Source organism: Paroedura picta, chromosome 3 (assembly GCF_049243985.1).
Source record: "Paroedura picta isolate Pp20150507F chromosome 3, Ppicta_v3.0, whole genome shotgun sequence".
Taxonomy (NCBI): Eukaryota; Metazoa; Chordata; class Lepidosauria; order Squamata; family Gekkonidae; genus Paroedura; species Paroedura picta.
Window position 1 is genome coordinate 148,979,237 of NC_135371.1, and position 25,551 is coordinate 149,004,787.

The 25,551-nt window shown below is 44.8% G+C and overlaps 1 protein-coding gene across 3 annotated transcripts in view; it reads right to left on the reverse strand.

Moving 5' to 3' along the window:
- Positions 1-4,804: 4,804 nt before the first annotated feature.
- The window catches only part of LIMA1 (LIM domain and actin binding 1), a 70,954-nt gene continuing 50,207 nt past the window's right edge, over positions 4,805-25,551 (reverse strand). For all 3 annotated transcript variants that reach the window (XM_077328632.1, XM_077328634.1, XM_077328633.1), the window contains exons 6-11: positions 24,493-24,638; positions 18,799-18,906; positions 14,075-14,123; positions 12,009-12,121; positions 7,730-7,863; positions 4,805-7,176 (exon numbers count right to left, since the gene is read on the reverse strand). In XM_077328632.1, the coding sequence (XP_077184747.1) occupies positions 6,138-7,176; positions 7,730-7,863; positions 12,009-12,121; positions 14,075-14,123; positions 18,799-18,906; positions 24,493-24,638 (1,589 nt within the window). In that variant the 3' untranslated portion in view covers positions 4,805-6,137. The remainder of the gene's footprint in view (positions 7,177-7,729; positions 7,864-12,008; positions 12,122-14,074; positions 14,124-18,798; positions 18,907-24,492; positions 24,639-25,551) is intronic.

Sequence of the window (25,551 nt, forward strand, 5' to 3'; positions counted from 1 at the left end):
CCCCAGGAGTCCCTTCATGTCAATTCTAAACAAGAAATAAAATTTACATGCCCAGTTTAAGTAATTTATTCATGACTGAGTATGAGTACTAGCATAGCAACTGCTATGAAACAAGTCTGCAGCTCAAATCTCATTTCAGCCATATGTTGCCTCAGACGAAATTTCACGCACCTACCTGTTATATCGATAGAAATTACGGAGATTGTAACCAAAGCTTCAAAGCACTACATAAAATATTGGCCTGGAGCTCCTTAATATAATGGCGTTTTAGGATCTCATTGATTGTCAGAAACTTTACAAGACATCATTTCAAGGCTTTGAAAGAATTCAAGTCACAGCTTTTAGTAGTATTGAGAAGCTATGTGCACAGTCATTTGTTTTCTGTTATCACGATCATAAGGAAGCACTTGGTGATTCCTGCATTTTGTAAGCAACTAAGTGATTCTTCTTTTTGCATCTGTGTTCAGTGTGAGTAGTAATATAGTAAGCATTAAGTCAACCTGTTACTAGCACTGTAATCTGAGACTTAATGCTAATCAGCTTTTAGGATTTCATAGAAGCCTTTAGTGACTGGGGTAAGAAGACAGAAGACCTCTCACATTATTCCTTACATCAGCCTTTCTCAACCTTTTTCCGTCAAAAAACACCCGAAACATTCTTCAGACTTCAAGAAACCCCAGAAGTAGTGTGATTGTGCAGAATGTGGTTGGGAATCATAAATGTGTACATGCCCACCTGGGGCCCCTCCCCTTCACATCCCCTCCAGGCACATCATTGGCCATTGGGGGGGGGGAGATCAGATTGACATGACCATATATGGTCATATCATCCAATAAATGTTTAACAATTTAAAAAAATATATTAAAACTTTTCACCCATTCAAGAAGCCCCTCCAGGGCCAAGAAACCCCAGGGTTTCATGAAACCCTGGTTGAGAAAGCCTGCCTTAGAGGACTTAGCCTGTTGAAGTCTAACAATTTTTAGATAGCTGACTCAGCATACTAGTTATTACAAATGTTTCTTTCCATTCAGCAGACTGGATTCTACAGTTACATGAGCATTTGTAGCAGTGGATCTTCCCATCTCAAAACAACCCTATGTGATTCCCGCCACCAAAACAACAAAACCGAGTGTCACTGTATTTATGTTGATAAAAAGACTCCCAGGCAGAGGTGGCTGCTGTGAAAAGGGGAAAGTGGGCAAAAACCATTGCCTAGCTATTGCTTGGACAACTCTTGCTCTAATGTATGAATTGACAGAGGAAGTGTCAGACTTTGCTTTCCTCATAGCAGCTCCCAAGCAGTAATTTTTCCTGTGGCACTGTGCTAGAGCATCTGCTTCATGTGCAGAAGGCCAGCTTGGTGTAGTGGTTAGGAGTGCAGACTTCTAATCTGGCATGCCACTCCCCCACATGCAGCCAGTTGGGTGACCTTCGGCTCACCATGGCACTGATAAAACTGTTCTGATCAAGCAGTAATATCAGGGTTCTCTCAGCCTCACCTACCTCACAGGGTGTCTGTTGTGGGGAGAGGAAAGGGAAGGCGAATGTAAGCTGCTTTGAGACTCCTTCAGGGAGAGAAAAGTGGCATATAAGAATCAACTCTTCTTCTCTTCTTCAGTTAAAAGGACCAGGTAGTAGGTTATATGAAAGACCTCTGCCTGAGACCCTGGCCTGACTTTGATGGTCTGATTCAATATAAGGTTGCTTCATAGGTATTTATGTGACCTCTGGTGTTGTAAGCCAGCCAGCTGCCTCGTGAGGATGAGGAAATGGAAGAGTTAGGTCCTCTACCAGTGGAATGTCTGCCTGAACACCCAGATTTAGAAGCAGAGTCAGTGAAAGAACTGTCTGGAAGCAAGAGCTGCTCATTCTTGCAGAAAATAAGATAGAACAAAGATCAGAACGTCAGTCTCTGCTGGTGCCTCCCGGACCAGTTGAATGCAGAAGATATCAAGAGTATTTTCAGCTCATGAAAGACAGAGAGGTGCCCATTTAATTGCACAACAGTAGTCAGCACTAGTTAGTGAAACAGAATTGCTTCAAGATGAAGAATGACAAGCCACAGAGAAGCAAACCTGTGCTTTGAGGTAAAGGTAAAGGTAAAGGTATCCCCTGTGCAAGCACCGAGTCATGTCTGACCCTTGGGGTGACGCCCTCTAGCGTTTTCATGGCAGACTCAATACGGGGTGGTTTGCCAGTGCCTTCCCCAGTCATGACCGTTTACCCCCCAGCAAGCTGGGTACTCATTTTACCGACCTCGGAAGGATGGAAGGCTGAGTCAACCTTGAGCCGGCTGCTGGGATCGAACTCCCAACCTCATGGGCAGACAGCTTCAGACAGCATATCGCTGCCTTACCACTCTGCGCCACAAGAGGCTCTGTGCTTTGAGGTGAGTCAGCTAATTAGGCCGATAAAGGAACATGTTGAGCAGAGCTCATTGTTGAAGTAACTTTGTGTGCCACCACTCTGTGAAATTATTTGCTTGTATGCCTATGTTCACTTTTCAGCTGGAACCCCAGACCTTGCCTCCTGTCCTAACTCCCAAACTTTGGACCCTATTCTCTGAACCTTCTTTCGGCTCTCTGAATCTGTGGTTTGTTAATTTTACTCCTATCTCTTGTTTTTAACTTTATTGTGATAACATCTGTATATCTCAACCTCTCAGGTAAGATAAAAAGTACCAGGCTCTGCCTTAAATGTAACATCCACTAATACCTTTCCAGGTGTTAGAAGATTGCTGTGGGAGAGATGAAAGGCAAAGAGCCAACAGGGGGCCAACCCACTCTTTCACCATTTTCTGTCTTCTAACATGGTGGACAAGGAGGAGCCAAACATTTTTAAATATAAATAAATCTCTAGATCACTCAGATAGCTCAGCTAACCTTCCTATATCTTGACTGGACTATTTAGACTGAGAATCCAGTACAATATATAGAATACTTGGCATTTCAAATCAATGCCTTTTTACAATAGCTGGAGAAAGTGCCTCTCTTCTGTAATGATGGTGATGGAGGAGATTTTTCCAGTTCATTACCGAATCAGTTCTTACAACGCATGTTTTAACTCCCTGATGATGTGTCTATTGCAGAGATGTCTTCCGAATTCATTTGAATCACTGCTGTTGACACGGAGGAGGGGTGGGCACATGTGAAGTTGTGTGCTTGATACCATGTGGCTTGTATTTATATTATGTATCCATCTTGCACGTCATCGAAGTTCCATCAGGAAGGCTTGAAGTGAGATGAAATTTAAAATTAACATGGCAAAATGCAAGCCTGTAATTTAAAATTTGCAACAATTTAAAATATCCAGAAAAACCAATAGAGCACATCAGCTTAGGATGTTTAGGTCTCAATCAGTTGCACTCCGATATACAGACCAGCCCTTTGGTGCTGTCCATAGAGTTTTCATGGCAAAGATACTGGAGTGGCTTGCCATTTCCTTCTCCAGTGGATCACCTTTTGTCGGAGCTCTCTGCTATGACCTGTCCATCTTGGGTGGCCCTGCACAGCATAGCTCATAGCTTCACAGCTCAACAAGGCAGCGATCCTTGAAGGGGAGCTTAAATGGACTCCGGGGAATGGTAGTGGACAGGAAGGCCTGGAGGATTGTCCATGGGGTCGCGATGGGTCGGACACGACTTCGCAACTAATAACAACATGGACCAGTAGGTCCTAATTGGTGCATTTTACAGGCCAACTCACTTTAATAAGCATGTAGCTTTGATTCAGAGAACTTGACGTCCTGTCCCAAGCAACCCACATCCTGATCTGAATGCACATGGCAGTATTTGCTTAGGATTGCGGTCCAAATCAGAGTTGAATCATTCGGATTGTGTGAGGCTGCTCAACTTGTGTCCAAGGGCCAAACTACATGTTCAGGTTTTTTAAGAGGGTTCCTTGCAGCTGTGGGAAATGGCTTTTAAAAATAAAGACGAACGCCCCTGCCCGATTTCAGAATACCTCTGCAGGAAGAATGGTGCCTACCTCCCTTCTTAAGCTGTTTTCCAGTGCTGAAACAATGGGGGGGGGGTTATTTCCCTGTCGGTGCTGCTCTAAGGGAAATGTGCTGGAGCATGTGGAGCAGCAAAACCATAAGTCACCCCAGTGCTGTGTCCACACAGGAAAACAGCTTGGGGAGGGGAGGCAGACACTTTTCCTTCCTTTACAGCATCCCTTCCTTTACAGAAGCATTCCAAACCCGTTTGGGCTTTTTACTTCCTCAGAATGCCATTCCCCACCCCTTCTGTCTGTGTGTCTTTGAGGAACTGGGCCCAGGGAACCCAGACCTACGTAGTTCTTACAAAACTGAACTGTTGCTTTGTACCAGGCAGGGCACTGGTCTTCCAACCACCGGCATACCAAGCACAAGAGTACAACAATATCAGAGTCTGATAACACCTATGCTTGCACTCGAAAGCTCACACCTTGAATAAATCTTTGTTGGTCTTAGCTGGACTCTGATTTTATTGTGCTACTTCAGACCAACATGGCTACTCATTTGAATCAAGCACAAGAGTGCCGCCTACTGGATTCAACTGCACACCCACCTATTTTCAGTATATTCTCACCTTTTAAAACATCATCAGAGCCCAGTGGCACCTTTAAGACCAACAAAGATTTATTCAAGGCGTGAGCTTTCAAGTGCAAGACTATCTTGAATAAATCTTTGTTGGCCTTAAAGGTGCCACTGGACTCTGATTTTGTTTTGTCGTGCTGCTTCAGACCAACACAGCTGCCCACTTGAATCTATTCTCACCTTTTTGTCATTGCAACAAGAAACCTGTATTAAGAAGCAACAACAGTAAAAACGACAGAGCCTTTATTGAATAAAAATGTATCATACTCAGCAAGATTGTAAGAAAGCAGAATATTTTACAAGTCTAAAATATAGTTAGAGCTAATTTAAGTAAACACATTACAAAAGATTAAAAACTACTAGAGGAAGAAAAAAACCCTTCACCCAGCTCAAAAATACTATGATTTTATAAAATACATGCAGTCAAGTTGAAAAAAGCTCTAAAACCACACAATGCTAGGAATTAGTCCCAAGAAAAATCTCAGTATGGTGTCTTTTTTAATCAGGCAGATTTTGTTTGTTCTGCACGTGTCATTTTTTTCATGCTGACACTTAAAATCTGGCAGTTCTGCGCGTGTAGGATTTCCTTAATTTCAGGATTTGCATCCAAAGAAGAAGTTTCAAGTCGAAAATATGAATCAGGAAAACAAAATGCGGAATGCAAGTAGCAATATGCTGTGGGCGGAAGCCTTGCCCTCTACACAGACAGTTCCTCAATGTAGTGTTATTTAATGAAATCAAAAAGGTCACGGTTCTGATCAAAGCAAGAGAAAGGTACTCTGTCACACTGGCCAGCCAGGAGGCTCAGATTCACCCGGGTCCTGATTTACAACAACAAAAGTTGTATGCAAAAGAGCAAAGTGCAAAGAAAATTTCTCTCCCGATTGCTGCCAAGCGCATACCCCTAAAACCACTCTGACAACTGCATATTTGAGATATAAAGTTGCTGGACATCTAGAAGACAGTGTTTTCACTATTAAAAGTATCCCAGTTATCCATTGTGCCTTTACACATACATTAAAGTGCAGTCACCATTTAAAGCAAACTCCACACATACACCCCGCTTCAGACCTGGTCCCTAAGCACTGAAATCTCATTAGTGGTAATAGTGGTGTTATCCCCCCCCCCCCCCAAAAAAAAAGTAAATTTTCTTCCAGTTCAGTTTCATGGTTTATAGCAAGATCCTGTAAAAATTTCAAGCAACTGGAGGCAGAAACAGATAAAATTATTAAAGAAGTGAGTAGCATACTGAACCGAGTTCTTAAAAGAGTGTAGTTTTGCTCAGCTGAAGGGGCAGCAGGTATCCCCACACCAATGATTTTAATGTATCCCAATTCGTTTCCACAAAATTAATTACATAATTAAAAGTTTCCAATGAACTTTCCTATGCAACACAAATCCGAGCAAGTCTTTATGGTTCCCTTATGTGTCAAGTCGTGGCACTGTTATTTCTGCTGAGGGCAGCCACTTTAGGAAAAAAAGAACTCCCCCTCTCCCATTAAACACACACATTAATTTAAGGCCGAGCACCTTGCTGCGAGTTCTCCAGTAAAGCCCATTTATTCTCTCTCTTCCTCCTCGTCCTCATAGTATCTGTTCCTCTTGATCTGTTCTTCCACCGTCAAATCTTCTAGGTCTTCGCCTTCAAAGAAGCCAACATCTTGGGATTTGCGGTTTGGACTAAGGGATACATCTTTTGTGGTTGCGGGACTGAAGTCTGCATGCGTAGGAGATGTAAGAATGGATGCGGCTTTATCCACAGGCTCCGACTGCTTTCCCACATTTTCTTCTACTTCCTCCTCCTCGTCCATCACTGCACCCCGCTGGCCATTTGCAACCGGGCTTTCTCCTCCTCCTCTTGCTTCCCCCTTCTCCTTATCCAATTCCTTAGCCGCCACCTCCTCCTCCTCCATCTCTGCTAGACTGGAGGCGTTTTCAAGATTCCCTCTCTTGTTTTCCTCACGCAACTGGTCTTCCACCACCATTCCCTTGGCCAGTGCCTCCCGTCGCCTGACAGCACTCCTCTCCATTTTGGAATGAGATCCGTTTTCAGTTCTATGGCTCTTAACAGACATTGTTCTAAAAGAGGCTGCCACCGTAAATGGCCGGCTTCGTTCTTTCAGTGAAGAGGACCTTCGTAATTTCTTAAGGTCTTGGTCTACATCTTCCTGATTCTCTGGCTTAGCAATCTCATCCTCTGGGGGCCACTTGGGCTTCAGCACTTTGAGACCTTCTTCCAAGACACTGCCTTGATTACCTTGCTCAGCAGGTGGTGGCCAGGCAATCTTCAGCTTCTTGGTTTCCGTTGGTCTCTCTTCCTTCTCTGGCATGCCAGCAGCTTTTGCCTCCATGCTGGCTGCCAGAACTCCAACTTTTGCAATCGGTGCATCCTCTACCCCGGGACTTTGAGGACCTTCTGGTCCACTTCCAACAGAGGCAGGTTTTTCTGGGCAGTCTTCATTCTCTGTTTTGCTTACCCACAGCTCCTTGTGTGGCTTCAGCCCAAAGCCTTCTTCATAGTTGCCCTTGGATTTAAAAAGCTGGTTGAAATGAGGCTTGCAGTAAATGCTCCCGTGAAGAGATGCATATGTCCCAAGGCTGTACAAAGGAAAAACACACACAGAGAAAAAAAGCTTGGCATAACTAAAAGAACATACAGCAAAGTATACTTTGTGTGTATTGTCAGGTGCTTTGAGTCCCCATGGTGGGCAGAGTGCCGTGTGCTGTATAAATAAGTAAAATCCCGTAGTATTGTATCATGCTGCTTTGCAATAGGGAGGACAGGGCAGAGCACCTGCTCTCATATTCTACTACTGGCCAGAGTGGAAGGCAGACAATAGCTTTGTTTTTCTGTGACTGAAGTCAGGCTGAAAGAGGGATTTCTGTTCTTGGGTTAGATATTGAAGCCCCCCCCCCCCCTCTGGCTAAACAATGTTTTTTAGTTCAAAAATAAGCCAGAGGAGAATTATGTATGCACATTGCATGGGATGCAAAACCTCTCCTGAACCACTTTCAACTCTCAACTTAGATGAGTGTCTCCAGTCTGCAAGGAATAGAAAACGGTCCCTGGATTTCATTGCCAAGTATAGAGATCAGTTCCCCACATTTGTTTCAGAGTTATCCCATTGGTTCCTAAATGACACAGGCTTACGTGAGTCTGCTGTTACAGTGAGAACAGCGGAAGCAGGTGATATGGTAAACTTGCTGATTGGCAAAGAGACGCTCCATTGGGTACACTGTCTTCTTGCATGCAAAACATGTTTCCTTTGCTGGCAGCTGGAACTTCTGGTGGAAAAAAGGGAGATAAAGTGAACGTATGAGATAGATGTGCTTTCCTTCCTTAGTATTTTTGTTTAAGTAAACCTGAAAGTTCAGTCCAGCTAAATTGCCCTTTAAGCTCAATAGAGACCATTTAGCTTTGAAGCAGCAGCAGCAACTTCCCATGCCAGACCCCACATCGCAGCCATGCTAGAACAGCCAGATTGATGAAGACTGGTAACAACACAACAGCTGTACAGCCGTCTCCTCCTGCTTCTAAGGAAGTGGCCCAAAATTAAACCAATAAGACAGCAATATAGAACAGGGAGCAACAGACTAGGTATCTAAATCATGTCCCTGATCTGTGCAACCATCTGCACCTATCTTCAGTCTCTCTGAAGAAGGCCTGCAGATGGGGAAAGTGAATGCAAGAGGAAAACTTAAAACGGGGAATGATCATCAAAAACATGCAGCTGGTGAAGGGTAAAGACAGATGCAACAAACAGAGCTCACACCAGATTCTTCTGCTATTGCAACAGACTGGCTTTTCCACAAACAAACAAAGGATATGCTTAGCAGCAAAGAGAATGCTAGTCAGCAATTTTTTAAAAATGCCAAATGGGTACAGAGGTGTTGGAGCATTCATTGCCTGATTAAAAGAAGGAATTTGTTTTTTGTTTTTTTAATGTAGAACTGCTCCAAGGATTCCGAAAGGGGAGGGGGATTTTAGTCATGGGCAGGTAAGCCACTCAACAGGCTATTATATAAATATGCTGAATGGTTTGTTCACCCCACACACACACACACACACCCTTTGACACCAAAGAGGAAAAGTATGCTTGATTTAACACAGTGAAGGTGCTTCCAGATTAGACGGATGTTCTAAAGAATTGCATGTGTCTTTACCAGCACATAAAACACAAAAGAGAGAGAGAGAGCAGGCAAGCACAAGTATGTGCACACACATATACACACAGGATGAACAGGGAACAAGTGGGCATGCTGTTCTGTACACAATAGATAATGCACTTTCAATGTACTTTAGAAGTAGATTTTCCTGTTCTGCACAGGAAAATCCAGCAGCCAAAGCACATTGAAAGTGAATTATCCTATGGGTGCAGAATGGGCCCAGGAGTGAACAGTTCCAGGTCTGCTTTCCTAAAAGAGACTTATGTGGAAACAGTTTCTGAAGCTTGTGCCAGAGGTCCAAAGCAACAAGCCATCTAGTCCCTGGAATGAAATTCCTTGAACCGTTGTGCCTGGCAAATAGGATGGGTGGCCAAGGAAAAAAATATCCACATATCACATCTCCATAGCCAATATATTGTAATGCACCAATCAGCCTAATGAGTCACAGAATCAGAATCACAGAATCATAGAGTTGGAAGGGGCCATACAGGCCATCTAGTCCAACCCCCTGCTCAACGCAGGATCAGCCCAAAGCATTCTAAAGCAGGGGCAGCCAACCTGTGGTCCTCCAGATGTCCATGGACTACAATTCCCAAGAGCCCCTGCCAGCAAGACCTGGCAGGGGCTCATGGGAATTGTAGTCCATGGACATCTGGAGGACCACAGGTTGACTACCCCTGTTCTAAAGCATCCAAGAAAAGTGTGTATCCAACCTTTGCTTGAAGACTGCCAATGAGTCAAAAGCTGCTTCATAATCCTGCCAGTTTAAACAAGACGTTTTACCCATAACACAGAGAAACTGCTTTGAAGGGTGAGGGGGGGGGGGACACAACAAGCCACAACAAGGAGGGGAAATCAGGTTAAGTTGAGCAGTGAAGCTACTAGGATCCAAGTCACAGGTCTTAAGTGGGGCTCTATGTTTTGTTCTATGGGAATGTTAAGAAAACTGTGGCCTTGGGTCCTTTGGATTAACATTGCCCTGAACAAGCAAGCACAGGCATAGAAAGGCATGCTATGAACGCTAACTACGGCGGAAGGCTGAAGGTTTCATAAAAAGAGGCAACAGGCAAGAAAGCTGAGAGTTGAGCTCACATTAAGGAGGGAGGCAGAAGGCAGGAGTAGAGATTAGGAACCAGGAGCAGGAAACAGAAGCTGGAAAAGACAATTGGCTAGTTTATAAACACATCTCTGGGCTGGTGTGAAGAGTGTTCAGAGCAGAACTCGAGAGTGAAAAACATATCCATATTCACACTGCCTACTGAAAGACTCAAGTGATCGTTGGGGTGTACTAGGCATAACAGGTTAATCTTCCTCAAAAGTTATAATCCTATGAATTTTGCAACACTTGTCACAGAGCTCTGAATAATCATACACTAGATTTGCTGGTCACCCTCTTTAGTTAAAGAAGCGGCAGAGGTGACTGAATGGGCTACTTCCAAGATTTCAAAGCAAGCTCATCACAAGGCTGAGAGCAAAATTTCAACAGAAGTCACAATCCGTCTCCCCCCCTCCCCTCCCTTCAGCGTCCTATAACCAAAAGCTTTTACGCATCATTATACCAATATTTTTAAAAGAACAGTTTCTACCATCTTGGGCCTAGAAACTATTTTTACAGCATTAATAAATGAAGTTACACAGTAGGTTTTGTTTTCCTTTTCTGAAGTTTCTGCACTTTAAATTAGCAAAATTGAGCATGAAAAAATGTCACTGCCATGTAATTTTGAAAGTTAGATTTCAGGAGTGGGGTGGTGAATGTAACTCACTGTTCAACAGTCTAAGTATACATTTCTTTTATACTACATGCTGTTTTCTAATGTTCTCTCCCTGCAGGGCGGATCCTACTGAGGTGAGATTTTTTTCCTCTGCATTTTTCCCCACAATATCATGGCACTCCTGTGCAGCTCCCGGGTTCTTCCTGTCTTTCCTGCAATCATACTCAAAACAGCTTTGTTGTGATGCTTTGAGGAAAAGATCATAGTGAAGCCACAGTGCACCACTGTGGATGGGAAAGTATAGAGTTTCCCAGTCCTGGCTGCGAAGGCACCATTTTGCCTGACCCTGCCTGATCCCACAGTGGCCATTTTGTTTCCTTCCATTGGTGGGCTTTTTAAAACAATCAGCAAATGAATATCAATACTGTCTTGTAATGGTAGAGTGACCTGTCTACCAGGTTCTCAGAATACCCGGCTTTTATTTTTTTTAAAACCCTTCATTTATATAGAAATGCCTTTTTCTTTATGCTTCCACAACAGAGGATATTTTAAAATAAAAGCTGGGAATTCAGAGGACCCGATTCTCATGAGTCCTAACCTGAGTCCTCATGAATTTCCTGTTTCAGCTTTCATGATCAGGCTAGGTCTACAGATGGCATCTGTAGTCAGAGCAGGGACAAGACAGTAAATCAGAGAGAGAGGGCCATAGGTTCATTTCCAAAAGGAATCAACCAATTGGCTTAGCACCAGTCAGAACACAGACACCTATCCATGATAGGAGATATGATTATAACAAAACATAAAACACTGACAGCCCTCATAGGACAGGCTCAAGTCAGGCCAACAGAATTCAGGATCTAGAAAGAACTGTGAGCTAGGGAACCAGTTTAATCGAATTCTGTTAGGCTTATTTATATCCTGAAATCATTCCCTGCTCCCTGTTTCCCATGGAATCAACTTTATCTTTCCTCTGTTTTCCAAGTGAAATTAGTGTTAGCATTTAAGAGAACCTGTGTAGTCCCTGTATTGCTTATGTGGAGTTGGACTGCGTTCTACATATGCCAGCTCTTAGGTGAGCCAGGTTGTGTTTCTAGACCAATGAGGAATATATGATGGAGAAGGGCAGAAGGGGGGCTGTCGGATTCTTAAATATCAAGCCCATTTGACAATATGCAGCTGCTGTGTCAGAGTGAGAAACAGAAAAGGGCTTCAAGGAAATTGGGTAAATAGGATTCTCCGTCTCTGGTTCTTTCCTCCAAACCAACGTGAACCATCTCTGCAATGAAAAAGCCAGATAAACTTTAAAAAAATTACGACAGGGAATTCAGATAATCTAATGGGCAGATAGCTATAATGGTGTGATGCTATAAGGCTATTCAATTGTGGCTTAAATAAAAACCTTGTGGCACTTTTCCTGGGACAGAAAAAATGTGGGGAAACCTGCAATAGGAAAAGCCTCATTGTTACTGCACAGTAACAGCAGGAACAGAGAAATTACACATGTCTGTCTCCATGTGGAAAACACCCCTTAGGAAAGAAATTCCACTGTACCTTCACTGACTTGGGGGCAGAAGCATCCATCTGGCCGGATGCTTTATAGTCTGGGCTTTGTTTGGCATAGACCGACCTCAGAGCTTCAATTTCTTTCTGGGAGTTTAGTCCAACTAGAAAGGAAGGAGTCATATTAGCATTTCTTTTTTAAAATTCAACTGTTCAGTTCACATCATGGTTCAAGAAAGGCCCATGCAGATATCCCAGAAAATAGCAATTACATCTCTATAAATCAAGTGGACAACAAAATGCAATCATTACAAGTAAGGTGATCTCAACAACTTCAGATACAGCACACTGTTCAGACTAAAACCCATAATCCTTACAACAACCCGGATTGTGACTGTTTGAGGTACAAGGAAGCTGTTTTCCATAAAACACACAACCAGTGCTGAATCAGCAATACCGAAAGGTTAAAGGATGACCTAACTAGGGAAAATGCTGGACAAGAGACTTCATGAGTACATGAACCTGAAAATTTTGAGATGCCTAGTAGGGTTGGGCACAACCATCTAAAACAGTGGTTCTCAACCTTCCTAAAGCCTCGACCCTTTACTACAGTTCTTCATGTTGTGGTGACCCCCAACCATAAAATTATGCAAGTGTTCTTTCAAAGAAATTAAACCAAAATTGACCAATGGTGTGAAGGTCCATTGTTCATGATCATATATAAATTGGTTTTTTTCTTGGGGTCTCAGTTCAGTTCTATCTCATGTCCCACCATGCCGATCTTGCTCTTTTCCACTGCTCCAGACAGGTGAATTCTCTATCCCAATCTACCCTGGCCAAGTTGCTCGCCCTGCCGCAACCCCCTGTGAAAGGGCCGTTCAACCCCCAAAAAGGTCCTGACCCCCAGGTTGAGAACTACTGATCTAAAACATAGAAATATATGCTGGAGAAGGACAGGGAAGATAAGCACCACATTTCCAGTGGTAGACATCTTCATTAATTTGGGTGGGCAAGGAGCTCTAGACCAGTCCTACCAACCAAAGATACCCACGGGGGAAAAATCACACTCGATATATTTGATTGACGAGGACCAGTGCCTTAGTAAAATGATAGATTGGCATCTAACATCATACCAACCAGTTCCATTAACATTACACTTCTTTGCAAGGAACATGAATTATCAGCCACAGTACAAATTTGCTCAGCTTAGAGCATTCTGGTACATAATGTTATCTTAACATATAGGTTTATGCATATTTTTAATCCAGCCTTTCTAAATGAAGATAGGCATTTATTTATTTATCTAATATACTGCCCTCCCCTGCGGTTTAGTGCAGTTTACATAGAACGTAAGACAACATGGAATAGGTACAGCATAACTCAGTAACAACATCAAATAAAACGACAGTGGTATCAGTAGTAACAGAATAACAGGAGTGACATTGGTTGAGTGGATGGTTGATGAACATTAATATAACTATCCCATGGTTGGTCAAGTTCAGAGATCATGGGAAGGAGCTCAGGGAGGGGGGGCAGTAGATGTCGGTTTGGGCAACTTCAGCCAGCCTGGTGGAAGAGCTCCATTTTGTAGGTCCTGCAGGGCCTTGATCTCTTCTGGGAGCTCATTCCGCCAGGTGGGGGCCAGGACAGAGAAAGCTCTGGCCCTGGTTGAGGTCACAGAGGAGCTTCCTTGGAGCCAGGGATCACCAGTCAATTGGAAGTGGCTACAATCCTAAGTACACTTTCCTGGGAGTAAAATCTGAACAACAAAAGACTCACTTCTGAGTAGACCTACTTAGGACTGCTCTCTCGGTCTCACAAATTTTTACGTTCATATGTATTTCTTGAGTGTCTCAGCTATACAATTATTGTGAAACTTTCACAATCACTCTGCCCTTCTTTACTAACTTGGATTATTCTAGGTGGCCACTGGAATCTTAGAATGAAGCAAAACCTACTAACCACTTTCCCCTAGTGTCATACTGGACAGTATACTTCTGATCAACACTGCTTCCAAAAAACTGAAGTTTAAAGATGAGTAAGTATTGCCCTTAACTAGACACAAATACTGCATTCATTCTAGGGAACAAGGAGGAGGGTAGAGAGCAAGAACTTACTGGTGCTATCTTCACAGAGGCTCAAATTCAGACCATCGCCTATGGCAACCTGTGGGTTGGGGAGGGAGGAAAATTATACTGTCAATTCTTTTGTCAGACATATGATCCAGTGAACTGGGCTCAGATGCTTAATTAAAAACACACACAGGCAGCAAAGTGAAGGTTGGTGTTTTTAAAAACAGGTTAGACAAGGAGCAAGTGATGGTTGCATAAAGGAAAAGAAACAGTGATCAGATGCCAACACCACAGCAGCCTTAAATGTTACTGGGCTACACAGCTACTTTTTCAGAAATATCTCCCAAAAATCAGACAGGAATCTTCTTCCGTTCAAGATTTCTCACATTCACAGGAGAGGAGCTCCCATGGTTATCTAGTCTAATTATTTTGCCACTGTCATTTCATTTAAGAGTGATCAGTGCTGGGGCAACTCATCAGCTATTCAAACTTATCTCCAGTCCCTCCTTACAGCAGGTAACATGAATGTTTTGATGTCAACACCAACTTGTCTGCCCATGTTAGTGCTGCGGGCCATCAGTAACATGCCTCTGAGGACTTCATCTTCACTGGTTAGAAGACCATGTAAAATTCAGAGATTTTAATTAATTGCAGAAAAATGTCATTCTATAGGCATGGCCCGCTTCTTCTGACAGAACACAAAAAGGGGGAGATTTTTGCCTGCTGCAGACTCCCAGTTTGCTCCCCACTCTGGTACTTTGGATCCACTGGCCTAAAGGTGCACGGTTTTAGTGGCAGGGAGAAAGGGAAATTGCCTCTCTCTGGTATGCTGGCAGGGGCTCATGGGACTTGTAGTCCATGGACATATGGAGAGTCACAGTTTGGCCACCTCTGCTAGCATAGCTCTGCTCAGGACCCAAGTTACCGTCGGAACACGGTATTCACAACTGACCTTTCACCTTACATGAACAAGCAAGAAACCTTCTAGAGGAGCACACTTTGAGGGTTTTTCCACTACCAAACCTTTGGGAAATAGGCTTCACTTATTCTTGAGTATTATTTCTTTAGATATAGAGACCAACAGCTGCCATCCTTTTCAGCCACTCCAAACGTGTTAACATGGTAGAAAGGGGCCTACCAGGAAAAATGTTAAATATCAACACTTGTTACAGTGTTAGTTTTTCAAGTGCTACAGGATTCTCGTCTTCTCTCTGGACTAACCCATTTATTGAAGCACAAGTTTTCAAGGGCTCAAGCCCACTTTGTATAAGGAGTCTCATAGACTGAGAATTCAGTGCCTGTAACTGATAAAGCAGAAATGTGTCCGTGAGGGTGGGGTAATTGTGAACAATGGGTTTAAAGGCTCAGACACAAATCTTGCCTATGGAGAACTACACTCAAGCCCACAAAAATTTATAATGTACCAATTGCATTTTTATTTACGATGCCACAAAACATTCGTTTCAGCAGTAGCAGATTAGCAGGACAATCCTGTACAGAGATGCTGCAATTTAAACCCACTAATTTAAACCGACGTCAACTCTGCATAGGATTGCACTGTAATGCTGCAATGTGGTAGTACACAGCTGAGACGGTAGAAGAGATTGTAACTCTACAGGAGAGGGATCACATTTTCAAAGTTCCACGAACTCGATTCCCTGTAAGTAGAAAACTAGATCAGCGGCAAAGAGCTAGGCTAGATTCTAGAACCACCATCCCTAATGTGCTTATGCTTTATTTGCAGGGTGCTTTTAGCACAGGAAGCATTAAAAAAAAAAAAGACTCCCGCCTAGCGGTATAGTCAGTTCTACCATGTCATTGTGCTGGCATGCTGAAAATGGCTACCCTACCAGAAGATCAGAGCCTCTTGTGGCGCAGAGTGGTAAGGCAGCCGTCTGAAAGCTTTGCCCATAAGGCTGGGAGTTCAATCCCAGCAGCCGGCTCAAGGTTGACTCAGCCTTCCATCCTTCCGAGGTCGGTAAAATGAGTACCCAGCTTGCTGGGGGGTAAACGGTCATGACTAGGGAAGGCACTGGCAAACCACCCCGTATTGAGTCTGCCATGAAAATGCTAGAGGGCGTCACCCCAAGGGTCAGACATGACTCGGTGCTTGCACAGGGGATACCTTTACCTTTACCTTTACCAGAAGATCTGCACAGTTGGGGGATTAAATAAAGCCAGAGTTGTTCTCAGTGCATGAACAATCTAATTTGCACGTCTCCCTGCCCTTCCTCATCCCACTTATTTTATTGCAGTGAAATAATGGCACACGTGTCTGGAAACTTGCCATTCCTTACCCTGGAATTTTAGTAAGATGCGTGCTACTCTGATCATCTGTGATCTCAAAAGCATCCCCCTACTGTATTCACATGACCAGCTATGCATAGTTAAGAGCACACTGTGTGGCTACTCTAATTCAGGGGGAGCAAAGAGTGGACTGCAAATCCAGAGGTTCTGGTGATGTGGTACCGCTGTAGGCACTGCGCATCTGGAGGCAGTACAGGGCTGCTTCACTATACAGAGTCAGTCCATAGGTGGTCCTCAGTTAAGAGCAGCATTCTGGAAACCGTTTTAACACATTTGCATTGGCTATCTGAAAGTTTCTTTTTAAAATTGCTCTTTGTACTTTGTTTTCCCCAATGGGAAGCCTCCAACTCAAGAGGAAGCGCCAACTACAGGGCTGGTCAAGTCATTCCCCCGGAGAGCAGTGGCTATACCACCAGCAAAGGGCAGCGAAGACTTGTTTGGAGTCTCCATGGAACACACACAGCCCCACTAACTAGGCTGACACCCTTCTAGGTCCATTAACTTCAATGAACACAGAAAAGTGTCATAATGCTTAGAACTAGACTCCTAGTTATTTGCCATCCTACAGCCTTGGCAATCTGGCAGGCCTTTGTTATAGATTTTGAACAGAGGTTCACATACAGGGCAATTACGAGGGAACAGAGCCAGACCCAGAACACAGAGGGTTGTTTTTCCCCCTCTGGGATGTTGGCTGTATTAAATAAAACAGCGCTTAAAACCATTCACACCAAGGAACTAATGCACCATAATAAGATTAACAGTAGCATCTCGCTAATTCACACTAGCAATTGGAAGCCTCATTCCGATCAAGTGAACAATGTGAATTAGTAAGGAAGCACTTTAGCTGGGATAACACCCTGCACTCATTTGCCTTGTTTTGGGAACAGATAATTGCAAGCCTTCTGTAGCTGCTCAGGTTGAAGGTGCTCATTACCAAGATCTCGCCATCAAGTGAAGAGTGCCAAGGAGGAGTACTTCTGCATGCAAAACGAAGACTGTGCAAATTAACTAGGCCTTGTGAGGTCTGTTAAGCATTTCTACCCGCCCCACGTTCAGTTAGGATAAGCTAACCAATATGTTCTTTTACATCAGCGTACGACTCCCATGTGCTGACCCAGTGCCCCACCATCCTAGCCTGGCTTCTCACATGTGCAGGTCCATGCACTTCAAACAAGCACTTAGTCACCACAGGGAAGAAAGCCACCGGAATGACCATAAACTGAGTTATTTGGTCTGTCAAGAAAGTCAGCAGGAAGAGGATCTTTTCCTCAAACCATCCATTCAGCTGCAGAAAAGTGAACAAAGAGAGAAATTACAAGTTCACCTTGACTGGGGAGGTCACTTCCTGCAAGTTAAAGGTTACAACTGCCTGGGAGTGCAGTGGTTTGCCCAAGGCAGAAGCAGGAAGCTGCTGACAGCTGTCCAGGAGTTAGGCCAACACACGTCAATGGCTCCAAAAAAGTGGCTTTTGAAACTTGGGAACCGTTTTCAACAGCTATAGGGCAGCTGGGCTTCAGTTACTCAGCTCAGACAATACTGATACACAGTTTCATTTTGCAAAAGATGCTGAAAATGGGGGGGGGGGGGATGACAAGGCAGCAAAAGACTGAATAGAAAAACCAGGAGGCTCAATGGAACAAGCTGTACTGCTTGTTATAGGAAAGGAACGTTCTTATACCACTACTGGTTAAATGGGGGGGGGGGGGGGGACATGATTATTGCACCCTAGGGAACATGCCATTAAATGGGAGGGGGGAAAACCACATTTTACAATGAATTCTACACATGGTTAATCTGTTTAGATCCCAGTCACTTTCAAAGTTTAAGCAGCTTATGTGCACACTGGACTGCAGCCACAGTGTCTGCCCCTTAAAAGTTAAAATTGTGCAGGGCAAGAAGAACAGGACATTACTCAGTTTTTCCAACCTTAAGCTACACTAAACACACGTTATGCCATCCTGCAAGTCTCTTGCATTGGTACAGCATGTTTCCATCTGAAGATACCCCATTTTCAATAAAATCCAATTAGAAAACAACCATGTAACAACAAAATGGGGCAAAGGTTTTTAAAAAATATATGATCAGGAAACAACGGTTTCCATGACTTGCTCAAAGCTGATGAACGGACATTATCTGTTAGAAAGTTCCCAAGAATCCTCGTTACAAGAGGCAAGTAGATATTCTGATTGTTTTCAGTAGAGTTTATACAGGAAAATCTCCTGGTGGACTATGTATGAATCTTGGTTAGTGCACTCCACAGATAAACCTAACTCTAAAATTCAGTTCTGTTTCCCATGAACCTAAAAAGAGAACCTTAGAAATAGCCTGCAAACCATTTGCATCAGGAGATAAAATTCAGTTTCCAGATGCTGTGGTTTTATGGCATTCTGGGTGTACTTTTCCAAGCAGTTCCGTTCCAAATTAAGTTGTTTTGATGTTCAGCCAAGACAACCATTGCTTACCTTCTCCCCATCCTGCTGTGGAAAGAAATCTTCAGAGCTTGGAGGCCAATTTTCTTTCAGTTCACAACTATAAGACTTGACTTCATTTTCATGGGTTCGAATCTCATTCTACAGAATGACAAAGCACTTCAATTTTGCATATTATGGTCCATACAGAAAGTTTGAGAGTTTGAGAGTGGTACATACTATAGAACAGGGGTAGTCAACCTGTAGTCCTCCAGATCAGTGGTCCCCAACCTGCGGGCCGTGGCCCGGTGCCGGGCCGCTAAGGCCATGGCGCCGGGCCGCGGCTCCCTCTCCCCGCCCCCCCCGCAGTAAAAAACTTCCCAGGCCGCAAGCTTGCGGCCCGGGAAGCTTCTTACTGCAGGAGGGCGGGGAGAGGGAATCAGGGCCGTGCCGCGCCCATGCAGGCCGTGCCCGCGCATGGCGCATTCACGCATGCGCAATGTGCGGGGCGCAGCCTGCGCGGGCGCAGCCCGATGCCCTGCCGGTCCCCAGCCTCAGAAAGGATGGGGACCATGGACATCTGGAGGACCACAGGTTGACTACCCCTGCTATAAAACACAGAGAAAAAAGAAGGGGGAAATGAGATCGGGTATTACGAAAGTCTCCCCCCCCTCCTCCCAGAGAGAGAGACAGAGAGAGGAAATCCCGACCATCCAAAACCATAACATTCTGTTATCTTCAGGTAGGCAGTCATGTTGTCTGAATAAGAAGAACAAAGTTGGGCTCCAATGGCACCTTTAAGACCAACACAAAAGCTGATATATCCAGAATAAAACTGTCAGTCTTAAAGGTGACACTGGTACTCAAAACAATGTTCTTCTATACAGCAAAAGCTTTATTTGATGCTTGAAGAAGCAGAAGGAAGAAGAAGAGTTGGTTCTTATATGCCACTTCCCTCTACCCAAAGGAGTCTCAAAGCGTCTTACAATCGCCTTCCCTTTCCTCTCCCCATAACAGACACCCTCTGAGGTGGGTGAGGCTGAGAGAGCCCTGAGATTACTGCTTGGACAGAACAGCTTTTTCAGTGCTGTGGCGAGCCCAAGGTCACCCAGCTGGCTGCATGTGGGGGAGTGCAGAATCAAACCCGGCTCACCAGATTAGAAGTCCGCAGTCCTAACCACTTTACCAAGCTGGCAGAGTTAACTGGCATTAGACAAAGGACAAGCTCCTCCCCCACAGCCACCATACCCCTGCTTCTACAGGAACTGGTGGCGCCCACTCCCACCTCCCCTGCTTGATTCCTCCAGACATGGTCTGGCTTGTGACCGAGGGTGCTACCAGACGACATCAACCTTAAGCACCTCCTTCTCCTCCACACTGCCTCAAGCTGTTGGGAGCCAGCTCTAGTGAAGGGTTCCTAGATAGCTGTCCGCTCTGCAGGGTGGCTCCACGGCTGGGGAGGGGGGGAGCGGGAGTCCTGCCAGGCATGGGGGCTGTCGCCATGGCACTCCCAATGGCTCGGCTGCTGCATTTGACTCTGGTATTGGGCAGAGTACAGCAATAAGTCTGAGTATCTAGCACATTTGATTAACCAACAGCCACCATTACCCATGAGTGCATGATAAACTTTTATGGTGTTTGCTTTTAAGGGTAATACAGGTCATGCTGACTTTTCAGCAATGGAACCCGCTTTCCTTTTAGTGCTTTGGTAGCCTTGATGGGGTACACCAGTAACTTTCACAAATGTGAATGCAGGGAGCCGTGCCACAATGAGGACATGCCTGTTCTCCCTCTTTTTAAAGGAGGACACTGTAAGCTCCACTGCTGGAGAAGGGGAAGCACAACGATGCCTTCGTTACTGAGCGCCCATTGCCAGAAGCAGCCTTGAGCTACCTCATGTCTGATAAAGCCATAAATATCTAACAAAAAGATTATTTCAGTGCCAAGCCCTTGTTTCGGGGGTTGGTGCCAAGCTCCAGAAGAGCTATACGATCCCTCCTACGTAATAGGGAACTGCTTGGCCCACCGGGGAACGGGCTATAGGGCTTCATGGCAGAGCCTCTGCTTTGCTTGCAGAAAGTCCCAGGCTCAACCCCAAGCACCTCCAGTAAGTGGGATGAGGTAATGTGCAAGGCTTATGCTTGATCCCAGGAGATTCACTGCCAGTCTGATAGACCAGGGGTAGTCAACCTGTGGTAACTGTAGTCCATGGACATCTGAAGATCCACAGTTTTCCCTTCCCTGTCCTGTGGCTTAGAGCAGGGGTAGTCAACCGGTGGTCCTCCAGATGTCCATGGACTACAATTACCATGAGCCCCTGCCAGCAAATGCTGGCAGGGGCTCATGGGAATTGTAGTCCATAAACATCTGGAGGACCACAGGTTGACTACCCCTGTGATAGACAACACTGTCCTTAATGTACTATTGGTTTGATTCTGTAGAAGTCATCTTTGTGTGTTTAGGCAAGACACCAATAGGGGTATCGAGCTAAAATGTGTTAATTCTGGGGGGGGCTGCCATTGACCCATTGCCTCCTTCACGCCCTATGAACACCCAACTGAAAGGGACAGAGAATGTTGTGTTGGGCTTTTCTAGAAGACACGGGCAGCATAATCGATTCTAGAAGAGCCCAGTGGGAAGGAGAGAATGCAGCCCTGAGTAGCTCCCCACAGGACGCAGAACTTCACACTGAACCAAGAGAAGATGCTGGGTGCCCCAGACGCTGGACTCTCCACGCACATCTGGTTGGGCCTCAAAGCTCCACCACATCAAAACGTTTTCTACTTACCTCTAGAATCTTTTAAAATTGCCAGACATTACTCACTAGGAACACCACAAGAGAAATATCTACTGCACTGTGACCCAAACCAGCTGTTGGGCTTCAAGACAAATTAGCATTCAGGTCACCAAAGAAGCATGCATCCCTTTGTATGTGCGCACATGCCTTTTGTAAGATAATCTTCTGTCAAGTGAGGAGATTACTGAAGCAATATCATCTTGCAGAGAACAGACTAAAAGTAGGAAAAATTAAAGGACCGTGGCATGTTTCATTTTAGTCCCACTGGATTTTTCTTTTTTAAGTTCACTCTCCTTTGACAGCTGGGGAAGGGGGACCACACACGGCGTTCTTTAAAAAACAAAACAAAAGCAACCCGTATCATTTGCTCCCAAACTAGGCGCCACCATACTGTAGCAAAATTAAACAGACTGACCGACATCTAAATGGCCCCCCTGCCCCCCTCTCGATCTAGACATGGGCTGAAATGTCGAGTCACCTGTCCCCAGGTTTCTAGTGACAATGCATGTTTTTCTGTTTGCTTTGCTTGTCTAATTAATTGTTTTAAATGTGTATGGTTGTATATTTCGTATGAAGTTAGCTGCTGTCCATTGCCCCAAAACTGCTGCTAGAGAGGGGCAGCCTAGAAATAAAAGTATAATAATAATAATAATAAGTACACCGGTACTTTAACAATGAAAACAAATTATTCCAGCACAAGCTTTCTGTGAAACAGAGCTCACAGAATCTGAAGTAAGCATGAAATAAGTTCTCACTCGCAAAAACTTATGGTACGGAAAACTGTTAGCCTTTAAGGTACCACTGGACTTAATTTTGCTGAACTCAATTAACACAGCTAACCCTCAGGAACCTAATACTCTACAAAATGTGAATCTTACTAGTGATGTTATTATAATGCTAAATGTTTGCCCCCATGCTTGGGCCCCCCTTCTCAGAGCGAGCATGCTCCTGGAAACCTGCCAGGGCAGACAGGGTTGAGAGAAGGGTCAGCTAAAATGAGCCAGCTTGGTGTAGTGGTTAGGAGCATGGACTTCTAATCTGGCGAGCCTGGTTTGATTCCCCGCTCCCCCTCATGCATCCAGCTGGGTGACCTTGGGCTAGTCACAGCACTGATAACTCTTTTCTGTCTGAGCAGTCCTGTCAGAGCTCTCTTAGCCTCCCCTCCCTCACAGGGTGTCTGTTGTGGGGAGAGGAAAGGGACGGCGATTACAAGCCGCTTTGAGACTCCTTCGGGTAGAGAAAAGTGGCATATAAAAACCAACTCTTCTTCTACAAAAGGTAGACAGAGAAAGCAATTCAGACCTGGCCACTGTACTCCAAACAGTCTATTTGCTAATGGTGCTCTTCCCTTAGAACAAGCATCCACCTAGGTTACCATTTAATGCATTCTTCTAAGCCAGGGCACATGGTGCTTGCCAATATTATAGCCTAGGAAATTTAAGGGTTTCAAGCCTGGGTGAAAAGTGTCCTGTTCCTTTAATATGGGCTTAACAGGATGTTATTTACTAGGTAATGTTATTTACTTCCATGCCATCAAAAGCTTTAGCTGCTCATTCCCACGCATTAAGCCTCTCTTAAAGGAACAGGACATTTCACTTCAACAGCATCAGCAACAGCATTAGGCATGCTCGTGTAATAAGCAGCTGTCCATTAGCTTACTTGCCCCTTAGAAGCCAGGAAAACTGCTGACACCTGTCATTGGAGTAGACAAAGCTAGGAAACTGGAATGTAGAAGCGAAGAAAGGCGAGCTTTAGCGCTGGCCCTTAGCACTTAAGCAGATTGTTACACAAGGTGCAATTACTCATTAAATTCCTTTCAATTACTGAAATGGAGCAGAAGAACTGCAGATGGTGTGGACAGATCCTGGTGCAATAGCAAGGAGCAGACAGTTCCATTCATGACACATCTGAGAGGCCTAAGATGAGCCTCCAGTATATTAGTTAACTCGCTTCTATTACATCAGTTTGGCTATGGTGGAGGTACTGTACTGGGCTGTGCAAAGAACACTATTAAAGGCTTATAGTGGACATTCCTTCTAACAGAAGGGCTTGCCTACTGTATCTCTGCATGATTTACCATTCTGGTCTTTCTGTGGTCAATCATCTTCTACGGCTAATGCTGCCCCAATTTTATGGCAAAGGCAACATGAGTTACCCAGTCACCTGATGCACAATCGCCCTATACAGGCTCTCTGTTTGTCTCCTTGCAGAAAGCACATGACGATTCTTGCTCTCAGATACTCTACTGTTAAACAGTCACAGAGTAAGAAAATATGCCTCCACTATTGAGCACCAACACAAGGCTGACATAGCCCTCTAGGATTGGATCACATCATTCCTACAGTGAAGTGAAAAGGGTAGGTCTTTCCTTCCAAAGCCTGCTCTGCATTTGCCAGCTTCATGGCTCCTATTCAAATGTGCATTAAGCAAATACAGATCAAGCACAACAGAACAGCATTAGCATACTGAGGTAACACAAATAGCTAGAAGGGGAAAGAGAAGTATTTAAAGTGCCTGCCAATGAACCAGGAAGCTGGGAGCAGGAAGAGAAAGGGGTTGGGTTGGACAAGTCACATCACCTTTGGGGCAAGTCCCATCACATTTTAGCCCCAGCTTCCCCTCAGCTTCCAGCAGGTTAGCAAGGGCAAGCACCTGTTGTATACAGAGGCAGGGTGCTGTACGCATGCCCATAGACAGCAGCATTCCAGGAGCACATGGAAGAGTTTGTTCAGTAGCCCTAGAACATCGAATAGACCTCTTCTCCAAGGAGGAACGGGAGACCCTCCCACTGCCCTCATCACAGTCACAAAAACATAGGTGAGTTATCTTGCTTCCTTCGACCCACAATCGACCTTTTAACAAGCCAGGTGACCTTAGAAACATCTCGAAGGCAGAGGGCTCTGGGAAAGCAGCAGCCAGAGACTTAGAAGGGGAAACAAAAAGGAACCTACCAACTGACTGCTGGAGTTGCCCTGCTTGGACACGGCTGCCTGGTACTTAGCAAGTCTATCCTTGACTGACGTTTCCGACAAGCGAGGCGCCTCCTGGGTTTTCCTGCTCTCTGGGCTAAGTGTCGGAGAGATGCATAAAGGATGACCTAGAACAAGGCAGACAGCGGCATTTGCCTTCAGAAAAGACTGAATCAACATTTTGGCAGGACTACTTATTTAAACAAGAGAGGCTGCAGAGAGCCACCAGAAGGGTTAAAACCCCTCCCTCCTGGACCAGATAGGATTATGACACCTAAAGGGATTAGGAGGAGATCAGTTTTCAAGGTTCCACAGCTTCCTCTGCCAACCAAGGATCAAAGTGGATGTGATAGCAGCAGGCTTCTTTAGCAAGGCTAGGCCACTGCCTAATCCCTTCTAACCAAATTGCATCGGCAAGCACGGAGCGGGGGATGAGCCCTTGTTACCAGAGCTTTTGCCTCCCAAACCACTTGTTAGGTTCTGCTCCTGTCTGGGATCCCAGCTGGCAGCAAACAGCTTTTAGAAGAAGCACTGGGAAAGGAGGAGGAGGCACAGACTGCAGCAGGAGTTACCTTCACTTCACGTCCCCTGCGTTACCCACTAAATTACAGAGTACCATCAAGATGCAGCAGACTCATGACAACCTCAGGATCATGAGGCTTTTCAAAGCAAGAGAGGAGCCCGGGTGGTTTGCCGCTGCCTTCATCTACATAGCAGCCCCAGTCTTCCTTGGGGTCTCTCCCTTCCAAACACTAACTCTGGGTGACCCTACTTCGCTTCTAAGCTTTGGCTAGACTGGGCTAGTCAGGCTGGGTTAGGTTTTACATTTTCCCAGTGCTATTTAACAGGATTGACTGTAACCCAAGCTGAATCGTGCCACAGTTGCAACAGGTCATGCCCTAATTTCATGTTATCTCCTACTGAGAAAACAATCACATGTCCACCCTAAAAAAAATGAAAGCAGGTTTCTGCTCCCCTCCCCCTTCTTTTTGCTTGCATCACTTCATTTGGGATAGTGGAATTGCTGGCAGCACAGCATCA